The sequence below is a fragment of the Ornithorhynchus anatinus genome, chromosome 9 (genome assembly GCF_004115215.2).
Source record: "Ornithorhynchus anatinus isolate Pmale09 chromosome 9, mOrnAna1.pri.v4, whole genome shotgun sequence".
NCBI lineage: Eukaryota > Metazoa > Chordata > Mammalia > Monotremata > Ornithorhynchidae > Ornithorhynchus > Ornithorhynchus anatinus.
In genome coordinates, this window is record NC_041736.1 from 36,331,522 (window position 1) to 36,350,146 (window position 18,625).

Sequence of the window (18,625 nt, forward strand, 5' to 3'; positions counted from 1 at the left end):
AACCATTCTACCCCTTCCAGTGCTCAGCTTGTGGTCCAGCTACTTCTAGATCTGCTCACTGGAACTTTCTGGCTAGGGTGACCAATCACCTAACAATCAATCTATCAATCATATTTATTGAGTGCTTAATATGTGCAGAGCACTGTAGTAAGCACTTGGGAGAGTACACCATAATATAATAGACACATTGACAGCTCACAGTTCACACAGACTTAATAATAATAATAATTTGGTATTTGTTAAGTGCTTACTATGTGCCAGGCACTGTCTTAAGCGCTGGGGTGGGTATAAGTAAATCATGTTGGACACAGTCCCTATTCCACATGGGGCTCACGGTCTCAATCCCCATTTTACTGATGAAGTCATTGAGGCCCAGAGCAGTGAAGTGACTTGCCCAAGGTCACACAGCAGACAAGTGGTGAAGCCAGAACTAGAACCCAGAACCTTCTGACTTCAGGTCTGTGCTCTATCCACTTCTCCATGATGCCTCTGGTGTGGGCGTCGGGGGGGTGGGCCGGGGGGAGAAACATGATGATCTGGAGAGGGAAGAAAGTTGGGGGGAACGGGACGGGGAAGATTCGGGAGCCATCCCCGAGACACATTTTAGGTTCCGATGACATCAGCGTTCTTCTGAAAAATGGCACCTATCCTATCTTAATGTGTAAGATGCTGTTCCTCCCCGCCGCTCCTTAATTTTGGGTATTTTTTTATTGCTTTGTAGTATTTACCCATAGAGAACAGTATTTTCTTCTATGGAGAAAGAGGCAGATACTGGGACCCCGCTGGTGGACCCAATCACTGAATTCTCAGCACTATATTCACAGGTAAGGTGAGCAGAGGTTTGAGGTTAGCTCACCCTGAAGAGGTCTCTGTCATGGGAATGGTGGTGAGATTGTTTGATATGGTGCCTTGAAAGAGACCCCTGGAGAGAACCAGAGAAGACCGTGAGCTCATCGTGGACAGGGAATGCAAACATTTATTGTTTTATTGGACTCTTCCAAGCGCTTAAGTAAGGTGCTCTGCACACAGTAAGGGCTCAATAAATACAACCCAATGAATGAATCCTGAAAAGAGCCATACCAACACAGAAAACAATACTTTAGACATTCTCATAGATAGGCATCAATCAATTATTATCCAACAATTACCATGTGCAGAGCTAAGTGCTTGGGAGGGTACAATACAGCAGAGTTTGTAGATTCATTCCCTGCCGATAAGGAGGTTACAGTTTAGAGGGGCAGACAGACATTAATATAGATAAATAATGGATATGCACTTAAGTGCTAGTTGCCCGGGGAGAGAGTAGGTGCCTGGGAGTTGGGTTCTAATCCCCGCTCTGCCACTCGTCTGCTGCGTGACCTTGGGCAAGTCACTTCACTTCTCTTTGCCTCAGTCACCTCATCTGTAGAGTGGGGATTAAGACTCTGAGCCCTATGTGGGACATGGATTGGGTCCAACCCGACAACATCGTATCTACTCCAGGACTTGGTACAGTGCATGACACATAATAAGCGTTTAACAGATACCATAAAAAAGTGCTGTGGGATTAAAGGTGGGATGAACAAAGGGTGCAAATCAAAGTGCAAAGGCGATGGAGAAGAGAGTGGGAGAAGAGGAAATGAAGGCTTAGTCGAGGAAGGTCTCTTAGAGGAGACGTACTTTTAATAAGACTTTGAAAGTGAGGAGACCGATCGTTTGTCAGCTGTGAAGCAGGAGGGAGTTCCGGGCTAGAGGCTAGATGAGATCAAAGTACAGTGAGTAGGTTGGCATTGGACAGAAATGTGCAGATTGGGTCGTAGTAAAAATAAATAAATAAATGTTGGCATTTGTTAAGCGCTTACTATGTGCCAAGCACTGTTCTAAGCTGCTGGGGTAGATACAAGGTAATCAGGTTGTCCCACGTGGGGCTCACAGTCTTCATCCCCATTTTACAGATGAGGGAACTGGGGCACAGAGAAGTGAAGTGACTTGCCCAAGTTCACACAGCTGACAAGTGCCCAGAGAGGTAAGGTAGGAGTGGGCAAGATGACTGTTTTAAAGTCGATTGTAAGCCATTTTTGTTCGATGTGGAGATTGATGGGCAACCACTGGAGATTCTCGAGGAGTGGGGAAACATGGACTACATCATTTTGTAGGAAAATGATGTGGACAGCAGAGTGAAGTATGGACTGCAGTGGGAAGAGATAGGAATATGTTCTAGCCTTCAAGATCTTCAAAGAAAGAAATTTTGTAACCAACCTAATCTATCGGTCAAGAGTATTTACGAGTATCTCTGGTAGGCAAGCCAGAAAACGACAGTTACTGGACCAGTGTAGCGGTCATGTGGATGGAATGTTTAGGGCAGATCTTGGAAACGTTGTGGAGGAGCAACATTAGAAGAAACCTCGTGCACAGCTGGCCTGGAAGCAGGAGGAAATTGCAGAAGAATTGAGAGGTCAGGCCTGGCAAAGTAAATTCGGGAGCCGTTCGCATAGAGGTAGTTCCTGAAGGCATAATAATAATGGTAGCATTTGTTAAGCACTCACTTTATGCCAAGCACTGGGGGCTCACAGTCTAAGTGAGAGGGAGGTCAGGTATTGAATCCCCATTTTACAGACGAGATGACCGAGGCACAGAGAACGGAGATGACTTTCCCAAAGTTACAGTGTAGCTAAATGGCAGGGCCAGGATTAATAATGATAATAATGTTGGTATTTGTTAAGCGCTTACTATGGGCAGAGCACTGTTCTAAGCGCTGGGGGAGATACAGGGTGATCAGGTTGTCCCACGTGAGGCTCACAGTCTTAATCCCCATGTTAAAGACGAGGTAACTGAGGCACAGAGAAGTGAAGTGACTTGCCCACAGTCACACAGCTGACGAGGGGTAGAGCTGGGATTCGAACCCATGACCTCTGACTCCGTGCTCTTTCCACTAAGCCAGATTAGAACCTAGTGTGGCCCAGTAAATAAAAAGATTAGAACCCAGTGTGGCCTAGTGTATAAAGCCTGGGCTTGGGAGTCACAAAGGACACAGGTTCTAATCCCGGCTCCACCATTTGCCTGCTGTGTGACCTTGGGTGAGTCATTAAACTTCTCTGTGCCTCGGTTTCCTCATCTGTAACATGGAGAATAAGACTGTGAGCCCCATATAAGACATGGACTATGTCCAAACTAATTAACTTGTCTCTACCCCAGTGCTTAGAACAGTGTTTGAGACATAAGTAAACAATAAATGTTGTAGGAAAAAAAAGTCCTTTGACTCCCAGATGTGCATCCCCAAAGGTAACCTGCCCTGGATACTCATTCCAGATAGGAAATTCTTCTTCAGTCAATCAATCAACGGCATTTATCGAGTACTTACTGTAAACAGATCACCATACTAAGCGCTTGGGAGAGTATGATACAACGGAATTTGCTAAGCACGTTAACAATAATAATAATAACGTTGGTATTTGTTAAGCGCTTACTATGTGCCGAGCACTGTTCTAAGCGCTGGGGGAGATACAGGGTCATCAGGTTGTCCCACATGAGGCCACAGGGAGATTACAGTCTAAACCTTAGTCTTCAGGTGCAGGTGCCCTGCCAGATGGGTTTCCAGCACCCATCCTTCCAACGTTATAATAATAAAGTTGGTATTTGTTAAGCGCTTACTATGTGCAGAGCACTGTTCTAAGCGCTGGGGTAGATACAGGGTCATCAGGTCGTCCCACGTGAGGCTCACAGTTAATCCCCATTTGACAGATGAGGGACCTGAGGCCCAGAGAAGTGAAGTGACTTGCCCACAGTCAGCTGACAAGTGGCAGAGCCGGGATTCGAACTCATGACCTCTGACTCCGAAGCCCAGGCTCTTTCCACTGAGCCACACTGCTTCTCTATATTACATTCTACCCAGATAGACAGGCATTGGAGGAAGAATCTCCCCAGTTCCCTATCTGCACTCTATCCAAAACGTGCCGTAATCAGTATTACATGTGGTGGAAGAAGGGAGTGCCTTAGTTAAACTCATACTGAGCAAGTCCCAACAAATTCCTTACAAGTTGTATTTTATGGTATTTGTAAAATGCTTACTACATGCCAGGCACTGTTCTAAGCACTGGGGTAGATAATAATGACAATAGAGAAGCAGGGTGACTCAGTGAAAAGAGCCCAGGCTTGGGAGTCAGAGGTCATGGGTTCGAATCCCAGCTCTGCCACTTGTCAGCTGGGTGACTGTGGGCAAGTCGCTTAACTTCTCTGGGCCTCAGTTACCTCATCTGTAAAATGGGGATTAACTGTGAGCCTCACGTGGGACGACCTGATGACCCTGTCTCTACCCCAGCGCTTAGAACAGTGCTCTGCACATAGTAAGCACTTAACAAATACCAACATTATGATTAATAATAATAATAATAATAATACGTGTTAAGCACTCGCTTACAAGCTAAGAAGGTCGGACTCAATTCCTGGTACACATGGAGCTCACGGTCTTCATTCCCATTTTACACATGAGGTAACTAAGACACAAGGTTACTCCAAATTGTGTTCCACTACTAGATCTGAGGAGCAGCGGGGCTCAGTGGAGAAAGAGCCCGGGCTTGGGAGTCAGAGGTCATGGGTTCAAATCCCAGCTCTGCCACTCGTCAGCTGTGTGGCTGTGGTCAAGTCACTTAACTTCTCTGTGCCTCAGTTACCTCATCTGTAAAATGGGGATGAAGATTGTGAGCCTCATGTGGGACAACCTGATTACCTTGTATTCCCCAGCTCTTAGAACAGTGCTCTGCACATAGTAAGCGCTTAACAAATACCAACCTCATTATTATCTCTGCACACATGGATTCATTTTTAGATATTCAGGCACAAATTTATCCTGGCCTTGTGAGAACCTGGCCTTCTTCCCCCCTTTTCTGAGTGTTGTGGGCAGGGAACATGTCTACCAACATGTTGTATTATATTCTCCCAAGCGCTTAGTACAGTGCTCTGCACCCAGTGAACCCAGTGAGCACTCAATAAATATCACTGATCGATTATCCTTGGGCACCCAAGCTTCTGTCAATTGGATTTTCCTCGTCACAGATAAGCAGTAGCTCTGGTGAATTCTCAAACGTCAAGAGAGAAGCTGCCCTCGTTCAACTCCTGGACAAAGGTAACATGTGCCCCAAGACAGTTTCTGGCTTGCCCTCAATCCCTTCGAGAATTCCTCCGGTTGTCGTTAGCAGTGCAGAACGGTCTTCACCCACAGGCCTTCGCTTCCACCTTCGTCCGCAGCTCCTGAGCATCTGGAGAAACTTCTTGCCTTCTTGTTCCAAAAGATCGAGGAAGAAGAGGGAAATGAAGCTATAGTGTCCGGTACTATCGGGATACTTGAACTTCTGGTGAAGTCTGAGGGTGAGCGTCAGCAATTGGAAGCCCCTCGATTTTACTTCTTGAGAATTTGGTACCTCCAGCCAAGACATTTCCTTATTAAAATGGCTTCACTATATTCCAACAGGCACACTTTAACTGAATTTCACACCGCCCTGCAGAGCTGAAAACATTTTACAAATGCTATCTCGGTTGCCCTCGCAACACAGTTTTGACTTTTCTCCAATCAGTCAAGCGATGGTATTTATCGAGCACTTACCGTGTGCAGAGCACTGTACTAAACACTCGGGACAGTACAATGCAACGGAGTCGGTAGACGCATTCCCCGTCCCAAGGAGCTCACAGTCAAGAGAAGCCTACGGTCCTGATCCATTCTGACAGGTTCTCTCTCCCCATTTCTGGATGCTTCATAAATGATTTCAGTGCCGATAGTCACTTGGGCTGTGAGCCCCACGTGGGACCTAATATATCTACTCCAGCACTTGATATGGTGACTAGCACATAGCAAATGCTTAACAAATGCCACAATTAATTATTATGCTAATACAATGTCAGTGAAGCCCTCCTCATCTACCAACCCTGATGCACGGTACTTTTCTCAGGTGCTCAGTACAGTGCTCTGCATAGAGTAAGTGCTCAATAAATATCAGTGATCGACTTACTGATTGATCTCTAGCCCACGGTGAACACACAGGTGACCTTCCCCAATTAATCGATCATCTCCGCTTCTGATCCCGGCTCCGCCCCTTGTCTGCTGTGTGGCTCTGGGCCCGCCACTTAACTTCTCTGTGCCTCAGTTACCTCGTCTGTAAAATGGGGATTAAGACTGTGAACCCCAAGTGGGACAACCTGATTACCTTGTATCTACCCCATCGCTTAGAACCGTGTTTGGCACATAGAGAGTGCTCAACAAATACCATAATTATGATAATATTCTGCAACTATCACTCAGAACTTCCGCATTCTCGGCCATTCTCTATCGTAGCACTGTTGTACATGTCTCCCATAACTCATGGAAGGACTAAGTCCTACACATATCCACTTCCACTTGGATTCCCCACTGTACATTTCTCACCACGTACAGGAAGAGGGAGCTTAGTCATGGCTCCTGAATTCTTAAAACGCTCAACCTGATTTCCCTCTCGGTCACCTCTCCTTTAGTAACCAGTGCATTTTCTCTGCTTCCTCCAGAGAATTTCGTGACCCCTTACATAATGGTTGACTTCCAGCAGGCACTGTGTCCACTTCTCCAGAATCCCAGCTACCTGGTGAGTACAGAATGAGGGTGGAGTAAATATTCACTGCTACTGCTGAATCTGGTAGAGTGAGTCAGAAGAGTCTCTAGGCTGCAGGCTCCTTCTGGGCAGGGAATGTGTCTACCAACTCCGTTGTATTCTCCCAAGTGCTTAGTATAGTACCTTGCAGACAGTGACTGCTCAGTAAATACCACTGATAGATCGCTTTAAATTGTAAGTCTCACAAGAGGAAGCTCAGTTATCTTTCACGTAAACCTACTCACTGATTCCTTCTTTACACTGATGTTGTTTATGACTATAATTTTGATTCTCACTGCACTTCTGCCCATTAAAGTTAATAGTTCCCCCAAAGTCAAGGTGGATTTTTAGTGAACAGGATGATCATTCTGATTGATGTATGCTGCTGAACCGAGGGTTGCCTCTCCCCCCCACCCTGATAAAATGACATTTAGCATAGGCAACAGGATGTAAAAAATGGTGATGATCAATCAATCATATTTAGTGAGCACTTACAGTGTGCAGAGCACCGTACTATGAGATTGGGAGAGTACACTATGACAGAGTTGGTCGACATTCCCGATGATGATGGTAATGCTATTTGTTAAGTGCTTACTATGTGCAAGGCACTGTACTAAACTCTGGGGTACATACGAAATAATCAGGTGGGATACAGTCCTTGTCCCACATGAGGCTCACAGGCTCACAGTCTAAGGCAAGAGGACGGGCTTGGGAGTCAGAGGACATGGATTCTAATCCCGGCTCCGCACCTGTCGACTGCGTGATCTTGGGCGAGTCACTTAACTTCTCTGTGCCTCAGTTACCTCATCTGGAAAATGGGGATTAAGACTGGGAGCCCCACGTGGGACAACCTGATTACCTTGTATCTACCCCAGTGCTTAGAACAGTGCTTGGCACACGATAAGTGCTTAGCAAATGCCATAATTTTTATTATCATTAAGGGGGAAGGAGAACAAGTGTTGAATCCCCATTTTACAGATGAAGAAACTGCAGCAGAGAGATGTTAAGTGACCTGCCCAAGGTCATCCAGCAGGCCAGCACCAGCATTAGAACCCAGGTCCTGTGACTCCCAGGATTGAACTCTTTCCACTAAGCCGTGCTGCCTCCTTCAGCCTATTAGAGAAGGCACTTTCCAACTGTACACTGTTAGAGCTTGGGCTAAGACAACTGTGAGCCCTTCGAGCTGTTGCATCTAGGCGGTGAAATTGAGATGCCATGGGAATGCAGATGAGTCTCCATTTGGGGAGATGTTTAATTCTGATATTAGACCTAGAAGTGTGAGAACTGGGCGCTGCCCTTTAGCTTAGGGGGATGCGCTATGGTGTGCCAGGACTTTCACCTATGACCTGCCCACTCAGGCCCAAGTACAATATTTTAGGTGGAGTAGGCCTTGAGTGGACCTACCTAAAATTCACTTGACTCAGTTGGGCAGCTGTTTTTCCTAAGTTGAGCTGGCCACTCACCACAAGTTTAGGCACAATAACCTGCAATCAGTGAGGTGGATATGAAATGTGACATTCTGCTTTGGTAAAATAATCAGAAGGACAGTGTGGCCTAGTGGATAATAATAATAATAATTTGTGCTATTTGTTAAGTGCTTACTATGTGCCAAGCACTGTTCTAAGTGCTGGGGTAGATACAAGGGAATCAGGTTGGTCACGGTCCTTGCCCTCATGGGGCTCACACTCCTGATCCCCATTTTACAGATGAGGTTACTGAGGCCCAGAGAAGTTAAGTGACTTATCCAAGGTCACACAGCAGTCATGTGGCAGAGCCGGGATTAGAACCCATGACCTCTGACTCCCAGGCCCGTGTTTTTTCCACTATGCCATGCTGTTTCTCTAGGATGGAGCACAGGCCTGGGAGTCAGAGAACCTGAGTTCTAATTCCAGCTCTGTCACTTGCTTGTATGCATCTCAGCACTTAGTTCAGTGCCTGACACAAAGTAAGCACTTAACAAATACCATAATCATTGTTATTATTATGATTGCTGTATGACCTTGAACAAGTCACTTCACTTCTCTGTGCCTCAGTTACTTCGTCTGTAAAATGACGATTAAAACTGTGAGCCCCCCACGGGACATGCACTTTGTCCAACCTGATTAGCTTGTATCTGCCTCAGTACTTAGTACAGGGCCTGGCACAGAGTAATCACTTGACAAATACCATTAAAAAAAAAAAAAAGCCATGTCCAGATCCTAGCAACGTGAATTGGGAGGGGTGGCTTCATCTTGGAATGCAGTTCTGAAAACAATCATTTTCCCTTTTATTTATCACTTTGGCAGGTCAAAGAAACTGTGACCAAGCTCATCAGCACCATGGGAAAATATGGGCACCTGACCTTAGAATGTTCGACGGTCTTTGTCCGCTTCCTTCTAGATCACTCTGTGCTACCATGTGACCGTCCGGTGAGAGATACTAAGGCGTCACTTATGGTTTTCGTCAGAATCGTCCGGGCTGAATCAATCCTCGTAGTCACTTATCAGTCATCCAGTTGATTGCTGAGTCCTTATAAAACCAAAATCTTCTTTGCCCTTCCTGGAAGGGGCTCAGTTGTTCAAAGCTTCTTTGGCCTGAAGAAAGGGCTGAATTAAGAGGTCGTAAGTGTGTATGTTTTTTTGGAGGGGGGCAGGGCACAGAAAATTGGCCGGGGGGGTGGAGAGTAAGGAAGGGAAGGGACTGTGAGAGAGGAAGTTGGGGGAGGAGTTAAGAAAAGGGAAGTGAAGAAAGAAGGTTGGTCGAGAGAAAGATGGGAGAGCAGAGAAGAAGGAAATGGGGGCTAGAAGGGAGAGAGGATTAAAAGGAAAGAGAATCAGTGAACCAATAGAGAGTTTTTATTGACCACCTACTGAGTGCAAGCACTGTAATAAGCACATGATGTAATCGAACAGAAGCAAGACACATATTCTCTGTCTTTAAGGAGCTTACAATCAAAAGGAGGAGACGGATAAATAGAGCCAGAAGAACAAGAACATAGCCGATAGTAGTACGGATATGTCAGGATGAAATAATTGAATAAATGATTGAAAATAAGAAAACATACATAAGTACTTAATGTAGAGGATAGTCATAAAGTACATAATTAATCAGCGGTATTTATTGAGTGCCTACTGTGTGCAGAACAGTGTTCTAAGAGCTTGGGAGAGTACAGTACAGGAGAGTTGGTGGACATGATCCATGCACTCAAACAGCTTACAGTGTGGAGCGGGAGACAGGCATTAATAAAAGTAGTTTATAGATATTTATATAAGTGCTGTGGATAACTGACAAATGCTAGGTGGCTGATGGGGTTACATGAGCGGGAAGTTATGAATTATTTGGGAAAAGCTTCCTGAAGAAGGTGGGATTTTAGAAGAGCACCAGAGATTAGAGGGCTGGGATATGGTGGATCCAGGTTGGGAGAAAGACCATGAGTGAGAGGTCAGAGGAAGGAGTCTGGAGAGTGAGATTTAGTTAGTGGATGAGCTTTAGGGGGAGCAAAGAATGTGAGCTGGAGGAATAGTAGGTTCATTCATTCAATAGTATTCATTGAGCGCTTACTATGTGTAGAGCACTGTACTAAGCGCTTGGAATGTACAAGTCGGCAACAGATAGAGACGGTCCCTGCCCTTTGACGGGCTTACAGTCTGATCGGGGGAGACAGGCAGACAAGAACAATGTGGAGAGAGAGCTGATACACAACCTGGAGCGGTTGGGTGGCAAGACTTGAAACCAGTGGAAACTATTTTTTGTTTGTGATGGAAGGAGATCAGCTTTGGTGGAGTGGAGAGATGTGTGAGAAGCAGCATTGCCTAGTGGAGAGAGTCTGGGTCTGGGAAGCAGAAGGACCCGCTCTGCCACTTGTCTGTTGTGTGACCTTGAGCAAGTCATTTGACCTTATCTATGCTTCAGTTCCTCATCTGGAAAATAGAGATTAAGACTGTGAGCCCCATGAGGGACAGGGACTGTGTCCAAACTGATTGGCTTGGGTCCATTCCAGTGCTTACTACAGCGCCTGGCACATAGTAAGAACTTTACATATATCACAAAAATGGGTGTAATAGGCTTGTTTTGGACTTGCAATGGCTGTCACCCTATCCCAAACGCTGTGGAGGCTTATCCCCATCCCCAGAGAAGTGAACACCTCTTGTCTCTACAATAATAATAATCATGGTAATTTTAAAGCTCTTACTCTGGGTCAAGCACTGAGGCAGATACAAGGTAGTCAGATCAGACACAGTCCCTGAACAAACAGGTCTCACAGTCTATACTGTGCTCTCCTAAGTGCTTAGTACAGTGCTTGCACATAGTAAACGGTCAGTAAATACGATTGACTGCCTAAGAGGGTGGGGGAGAACAGCTACTTAGTGCCCATCTTACAGATGAGGAAACTGAGGTACAGAGAACTTAAGCAACATGCCCGAAGTCACAAAGCAGAAAAGTAGCAGAGCCAAAATTAGAAGCCAGGTCTCCTGACTCCCAGTTCTGTGTTCTTTCCACTGAAAGGCCTCGCTGCCTCCTGTATAATTAGTGCTCCAGCACACATACCTTCTGTTTCCCCTTCCAGCTAACGTGGCCCTGACTGAAGGTTAATCCAACCCATTTAGAGGAGTCTGATTTCCTTTTATTGTGCATTTTATGTTCCCTCGTAGAACTACCAGTCATTCTGCCAGGATTCTGACTTTTAGTTTCATTATAACTCCCTTTTTTCGGATCACTTTTTAAAGAGTGATTTTATAGGAAAAAAGATACGGCTGATTTTGATCTTGTAACAGCACAGAGTACCTTCGAGGAGCTCAAGAGTTCTAGCTAAAATTTTAGTTGTGCAGGATGTAGATCAGAGACTAAGAAAAAGACTCCGAAGATCTGACCTCGGCTTCTTTTTCGGCTTCCTTGGCCTCCGGTTTTAGTACATGAAAAGCAACCGGCCATATTAGATGAGTTGATAAAGGCTCCAGCAAGATATCATCTCTCAGCAAGGTATTCCAAAGAAAACTGCAGAATCTGTTCATGGTTGAGATTAAACTGAGTTCTTTTTTTTTTTCATTGACCATCTGGCCAGGCATTGATTTCAATATAGATCTAGGAGACTCTAGCACCACCCGAACATGTAAAAACATGTCAAAACACCCCCACTTCATTGTAAAAGTATTAAAATCGGTTCATTTTTGGTTTTTTTAATGATTTTTCTTAGGCACTTTGTGTAAAGCACTGCTCCTCTAACTGTTCAAACTTATCAGGTTGGACACATGTCCCACATGGGGCTCACATTCTAAATTAGAGGTAGGAGGATTTAACAGTTTTTCCTCTCTCCCAAAGTCACCAGATGGGAAAAAGATAGAAGATCAAGGGATAAAACTGAAGGATTTGTGTAGGAAGAGTTTGAGTGAGTGTATCGTCAACTCTTCCATGACCAAAGTAAGTAATTTTTTCCATCGGTTCTCAAGACTTAGTTCAGTCAGTGGTATTTGTTGAGCACTCACTGTGTGCAGAGCACTGTACTACATGCTTGGGAGAGTACAGGGATGGTAGTCGGATTCCCTGCCCTTGATTCTCCCTACATCGCCACTGAGCTATGTGCTACTGTATTTGTTCAAAGTAAAGACTCTCAAATGGTCAGCACATTTCTTCTGCAAAATGAAGCTAGGAATCTGCCCTGTCTTACCAATGAGTGATGTGCTATGAGCTACTGTTGTTGTATATCATTGAGAGAAGCAGCGTTGCCTGGTGGAGAGAGCACAGGCATGGGAGTCAGAAGGACCTGGGTTCTAATCCTGGCTGGCTACTTGTCTGCTGTGTGACCTTGGGCAAGTTACTTAACTTCTCTGGACCTCAGTTACTTCATCTGTAAAATGGGGAAGAAGAGTGTGAGCCCCATGTGGGACAGGGACTGTGTCCAACCTCACTATTTTATAACTCTCCCAGAGCTTAGTAGGGTGCCCGGCACATAGTAAGCACTTAGCAAATACCGCAGTTCCACTGAGGAAATACAAAGTGTTTACAGAGGGCGTTAAAATAGCAGTCTTCACCTCCCAGAAAAGGGGGTCTCTCACCTCATTTCAAGAGTTTTACCATTTATGTATTCAACAGATACGGGAAATAAGGAGGAGCCTGTCAGGAGAGAAGCAAGAGAAAAGCTGAGGGAGGGAAAACACCGATGCTAATGTGAATCTCTGTTTCATCGAGGTTCTGTGGCCATTGCTGCTGGAATACATAATTCCAGGACAATATGTCGCCAGCATTCCCCTTTTACTTAAATGTGTCCTTCTGGTGGTTACAAAGCTACTAAGGGAAGAGCCGACATCCCTCTCTATTGTGTATCCTGAATATAACAATCAAGGTAGGTCCAGAGGAGTCCGTTGTTCTTCCGTGCTCCACATCAGCTCAAAGAACATAGCTCGCCTTAGGATGCTGTGTGTTACGATGAAATTCCTAGCAAAAATGTAAAGCTCAGATTCATCGATCACATTGATGCAATCAATCCATCAGCGGTAGTTAGCGAGCGCTTACTATGTGAAGCGCTCTGTACTAAGCTCTTGGGAGAATACAACAGAATTAGCAGAATTCTGCTAATCATCATCAACATCGTCATCATCATCAATGGTATTTATTGAGAACTTCCTATGTGTGGAGCACTGTACTAAGTGCTTGGGAGAGGACAAGATAACAGAGTTGGTAGTCACGTTCCCTATTCACAGTGACTTTACAGTCTACGTGTGGCTCAATGAAAAGAGCATGGGCTCGGGAGTCAGAGGATGTGGGTTCTAATCCTGGCTCCACCACTTGTCTGCTGTGTGACTTTGGGCAAGCCGCTTAACTTCTCTGTGCCTCAGTTACCTCATCTGTAAAATGGGGATTAAGACTGGACCCCCAAGTGGGACATCCTAATTATCTTATATCTACCCCAGATATAAGATATATACTGTTCTAAGTATATAAGAACAGTGCTTGGCAAATAAGCTCTTAACAAATACCATTATTATTATTATCATCTAATCCTAGATTGACCTAGGTCCCATCTCCAAGGATCCTAAAGCACCTTGCTGCTATTTTTGTGGATTTTAAAAACAACATAAATTTCCTATTACCAAGAAATGATTACTTAGGGTTTTTAGAGAGAGAATAATGTAACACACCTCTCTATTCTGATCAAAGGGATTCCGACAACATATCCTGCAAACCAGAGAATTCCTAGACCTCCAACCCTCTTCCTGCGATTCCTGGTGAGCCAGTCTGTCACGGCAGACTTTCTTATGGGAAAAGGTACTAGAGAGGAAGAAGAATCCCGTGCCTCAATATCTTTCGCAAAACTTTCAGGATATTGAATAAGTCAACAGAGTAAACTGAAATATGAAATATGAGGCCCTTACCATCACTTTTAATGGTGAAGCAGCAGGGTGTAGTGGATAGAGCATGGGCTGGGCAGTCAGAAGGTCATGGGTTCTAATCCCAGATCTACCACTTGTCTGCCGTGTGACCTCGGGCAAGTCGCTTCACTTCTCTGTGCCTCAGTGACCTCATCTGCAAAACAGGGATAGAGACTGTGAGCCCTACGTGGGACAGGGACTGTGTCTGACACAATTTGCTCATATCCATCCCAGAACTTAGTACAGTGCCTGGCTATTAGTAAGTGCTTAACAAATACCATAATTGTTATTATTATTCTGTGCCAATCAAATGCCCCAATATAGACTGAATGTTCCTCAAAGACTTCTGTCTCTCATAGATAGTCAAGGATTCATGGATAGACCCTCTAAAACTTATGGCAACCCTTTCAGAGAGCCTGTCTCCACTGCAGTAGGGAGAGCAGTCAGCTTGTTATGTTACATATCCACTCCTCCGGAGTAACGGATCTATCTAAATATCCGTGAAGAGGCAGCACGGTATAGTGAAAGAAAGACTCTGAATCTGGGAGTCTCACGGCTCGGATTTGAGTTCCAGCTCCGCCATTTGTCTGCTGGGCAGTTTTGGACCCATCGTTTTACCGCTTCCCGCCTCAGCTTCTCCATCTGCAAAATAGGGATCTTATATTACCGGCCTCCCCCTCAGGATCGCACCCGGAGAGTTAGTTCCCAGGACTCTACCAGTCTCGGCTACGGGAGGGAGAGTCAAGCGGAGGCATACCGATTCCAGTCCTAGCTTAGGCAGTGGCTAGTGAGTGGAAGGCAATCTGCTACAAAAGTCACCTGTACTGGGCAGCAGAGGCACGGGAGAGACTCGAGGGGGGAGACTCAATTTACTGCACGGAAAGAGGCAGTGGTAAACCACTTGCATATTTTTACCAAGAAAACTCTATGGATACACTACCAGAACAAACGCAGTTAGAGGTGGGGCAGACCTCCAAGGAGAGAGAGCTCCTTGGAGTTGCTATGGGTCGAAGACGACTCGACAGCATAAGACAAGACAAGATATTACCTGTCTCTCCTTACAGGAATGTTGGGAGGACGAAAGTATCCTAAGCAGGGTGGAAACGCTTTGGGAAAACAAGCACTATAGAAAATCCAGGTATTAATAATAACTACGGTATTTGTTAAGCACTTACGATGCGCCAAGCATTGTTCTAAACCCTGGGGTAGATACGAGGATTTCACGTCAGATGCAGTGCCTGTCCCACATGAGGCTTAGAGTCTAGATAGAAGGGAGCAGGATTGATGGTCAACCAGTCAATCAGTTGTATTTACTGAGCAGTTACTGTGTTTAGAGCACCATACTTAGCACTCGGGAGGGTGTAACACAACAGGGTTGGGAGACTCGTTCCCTGCCCACAAAGAGCTTCAGTCTAAAGGGAGAGACAGAACATTAACGTAAATTTAAAAATTACAGATATCTACATGAGTGCTTTGGGGTTGAGATGGTTAAATATCAAATGCTTATTAATCTCTGAAGGCGTCTCATCTCCCTTCAGGTTCTTGCCACCTCAGCCAGCGTCCTGAATCAGGAGCACGCAAAGGCTTTGAGAATAATGGCGCTACTCCGTCCTTCGATCAGTAAACAGTTAGGAAAGTCATGGGTTTCAAGGATAATTCAACTCCTCAACTACTTAGAAGGTAAGACACGATCACCCGGTAGAGGCATGGAGGGAGAGGTGCAGGCTGGGAGCCGTGTAGCCTAGCGGAAAGAGCTCTGGGAGTCAGAGAACCTGGGTTCTAACCCCAGCGTGGCCTCTCAACTGCTGTGTGACCTTGGGCAAGTCACTTAACTTTGCTGTACTTCAATTACCTCATCTGTAAAATGAGGATGAAGACTGTGAGCCCCTTGTGGGACATGGGCTATATCCAGCCTGACTAGTTTGTATTTAGAGAAGCAGTGTGGCTCAGTGGAAAGAGCACGGGCTTGGGAGTCAGAGGTCATAAGTTCGACTCCCGGCTCTGCCACTTGTCAGCTGTGTGACTGTGGGCAAGTCACTTCACTTCTCTGTGCCTCAGTTCCCTCATCTGTAAAATGGGGATTAACTGTGAGCCTCACGTGGGACAACCTGATTACCCTGTACCTACCCCAGCGCTTAGAACAGTGCTCTGCACATAGTAAGCGCTTAACAAATACCAACATTATCATCTACCCCAGCACTTAGTGCACATAGTAAGTGCCTAACAAATATCAATTAAAACCAAAAACCCGAAAATCCTGAGGGCCTTCGTGATGAGATCTATTTTGAGCCAAATCCAGTGCGTAGGGGCTGAATTACCTCACCTGGGCCAAATGTTCTGAGGTACTCACTCAGGAAAGTGTTTAGGACACTACCGAGACTGAATATCAGAAGTCTGGAGGTGTGTATCGATCCAAGAAACATAAGAAAATCAGAGCTTAGAGGGGAAGCTTGGAGTTGCGAACTCAGCAGCTGCTTCTCTTAGAGCTCTGAGAAGCAGCATGGCCTAGTGGATAGAGCACGGGTCTGGGAGGCAGAAGGACCTGAGTTCTAATCCTAGCTCTTTCACTTGTCTGCCGTGTGATCTTGGGCATGTCACTACTTAACTTCTCTGAGCCTCAGTTGCCTCATCTGTAAAAGAGGGATTAAGTCTATGAGCCCCATGGGGCACATGGATTGTGTCCAATCTGATTCCTTCTATCTTCCCCAGTGCTTAGGACTGTGCCTGTCACACAATCAGGGCTCAGTAAATACCATGAAAAGGGGATATTTGGATTTCAAAACATGTATAACGTTTGAATGTGTTCCCCACACAATCAATACATATCAGGATGTTTTTACCTGGGAAGCAGCGTGGCTCAGTGGAAAGAGCCCGAGCTTGGGAGTCAGAGGTCAGGGGTTCGAATCCTGGCTCCGCCACCTGTCAGTTGTGTGACTGTGGGCAAGTCACTTCACTTCTCTGGGCCTAAGTTCCCTCATCTGTAAAATGGGGTTTAACTGTGAGCTTCAAGTGGGACAACTTGATTACCCTGTATCTACCTCAGCGCTTAGAACAGTGCTCTGCACATAGTAAGTGCTTAACAAATACCAGCATTATTATTATTTTACCAAGTGGACAGCATTCTTTCTTTTTTCTTAAGGTGACAAGAAAAATTTCTCCAAAAAAATATGGGATGAGAAACTCCTGTTGGTGAGCAATTAAACTGATCATAAGGGTAAAGTATTAAGATTTGGGAAATCTCTTTTGCAGATAGATAAGGTCAAACCTGCTTGTGGCCAAGGAGATGAATTGAGTGGTTACCCAATATTCCCTTCCATTCTATCGTTCTATGGTTCTCTGCAATTTTACAATCATTTCCACCCAACTCCTAATGATCAACATCATAGGCTGGGGTCATACTGACAGAGACGCATGAACCAGGATGGCTTAGTGGAGTGAGCCCAGGCCTGGGGGTCAGAAGACCTGGGTTCTAATCCTGGTTCTGCCACTTGTCTGCTATGTGACCTTGGGCAAGTCATTTCACTTCTCTGGAGCCCCATGTAGGACATGAACTGTGTCCAACCTGATGATCTTGTACCTACTCCAGAGCTTAGTACAGTTACTGCATATAGTATAGTAGTATAGTATAGTAATACCATAAAAACGAACAAAAATGAATGGATCCCGACATCTACCGAAGAAACTCTTGTGTTACTGGGGGAATGGCAAGGAGAGATAGGAGAGCACCTCAAAACCTTCTTTCCCCAGCCTCTTACTATCACTTTATCAAGCGGCAGAGAATGAGCTGAAAATCCCTATTCTCCATCCCACCATCTTCCTGCCAGAGGACCCGAGTTCTAATCCTTGCTTTGCCCCTTGCCTGCTGGGTGACCTTGGGCAAGTCACTCCGCTTCATTCTTGCAGGAGACCATTTTCCGTAATACTCGTATTCATGAGCTGATGAAATGTCTTGACAGGAAAATTGCGTCTTCTTCCCCCTCTGCTTTTAAAGGAGGGTGTGTCAACCCTCGGAAGGTAAGTAACAGAGAAAAGGTTTATGAATCGTAAACTTTAGTGGGAGCAGGGAAGCAGTGTGGCCTAGTGGAAAGACCATGAGCCTGGCAGTCAGGGGACTGCCTCACCTACTGAGTGACCTTGGGTAAGTCACTCTGTGCCTCAGTTTCCTCCTCTATAAAATGGGGATTCAGCATTTATTCTTGCCCCTACTTAGATGGTCAGCCCCGTGTGGGACAGGCAGTTTGTCTGATCTGACCATTTTGTCTCTACCCCAGTGCTTAGTACAGTGCTTAGCACAGAGTAAGTGTCTAACAAATACCACAATTATCATCATTATTGTTATTAGTAGTAGTTGTAGCTGTAGTGTTATCTTTTGTCCAGAGGAGCTGGGCCTAGTGGAAAGAGTACGGGCCTGGGAGTCAGAGGACCTGGGTTCTAATCCTAGCACCACCACTTGTCTTCTGTGTGACCTTGGGCAAGACATTTAATGTCTCTGTGCCTCAGTTACCTCATCTGTAAAAAAGGGATTATGACGGTGAGCCCTGTGTGGGGCAGGGACTGTGTCCAGCCTGATTGTCTTGAATCTATCCCAGCACTTAATGCAGCGCCTAGCAGTTAGTAAGCACTTAACAAATACCATGAAAAAACCAAAATGGTCTGGGAGCAGCCCTAGGGGTTTGGAGCAAGGCG

At 45.5% G+C, this 18,625-nt stretch overlaps 1 protein-coding gene and 1 non-coding gene across 6 annotated transcripts in view; both read left to right on the plus strand.

Moving 5' to 3' along the window:
- LOC103170172 (maestro heat-like repeat-containing protein family member 1) overlaps positions 1–18,625 on the plus strand; it is a 59,431-nt gene that overhangs the window by 578 nt on the left and 40,228 nt on the right. For 3 of the 5 annotated variants that reach the window (XM_029071958.2, XM_029071959.2, XM_039913119.1), the window contains exons 2-11: positions 722–824; positions 5,032–5,101; positions 5,224–5,343; positions 6,511–6,587; positions 8,879–9,001; positions 11,892–11,990; positions 12,759–12,912; positions 13,728–13,795; positions 15,478–15,619; positions 17,079–17,128. In XM_029071958.2, the coding sequence (XP_028927791.1) occupies positions 753–824; positions 5,032–5,101; positions 5,224–5,343; positions 6,511–6,587; positions 8,879–9,001; positions 11,892–11,990; positions 12,759–12,912; positions 13,728–13,795; positions 15,478–15,619; positions 17,079–17,128 (975 nt within the window). In that variant the 5' untranslated portion in view covers positions 722–752. The other 2 variants (XM_039913120.1, XM_039913121.1) reach the window with 2 other exon arrangements.
- Positions 14,612–14,753, plus strand: LOC114814448. Its single transcript, XR_003762246.1, has one exon. It is a non-coding gene; the product is annotated as a small nucleolar RNA SNORA7 (small nucleolar RNA).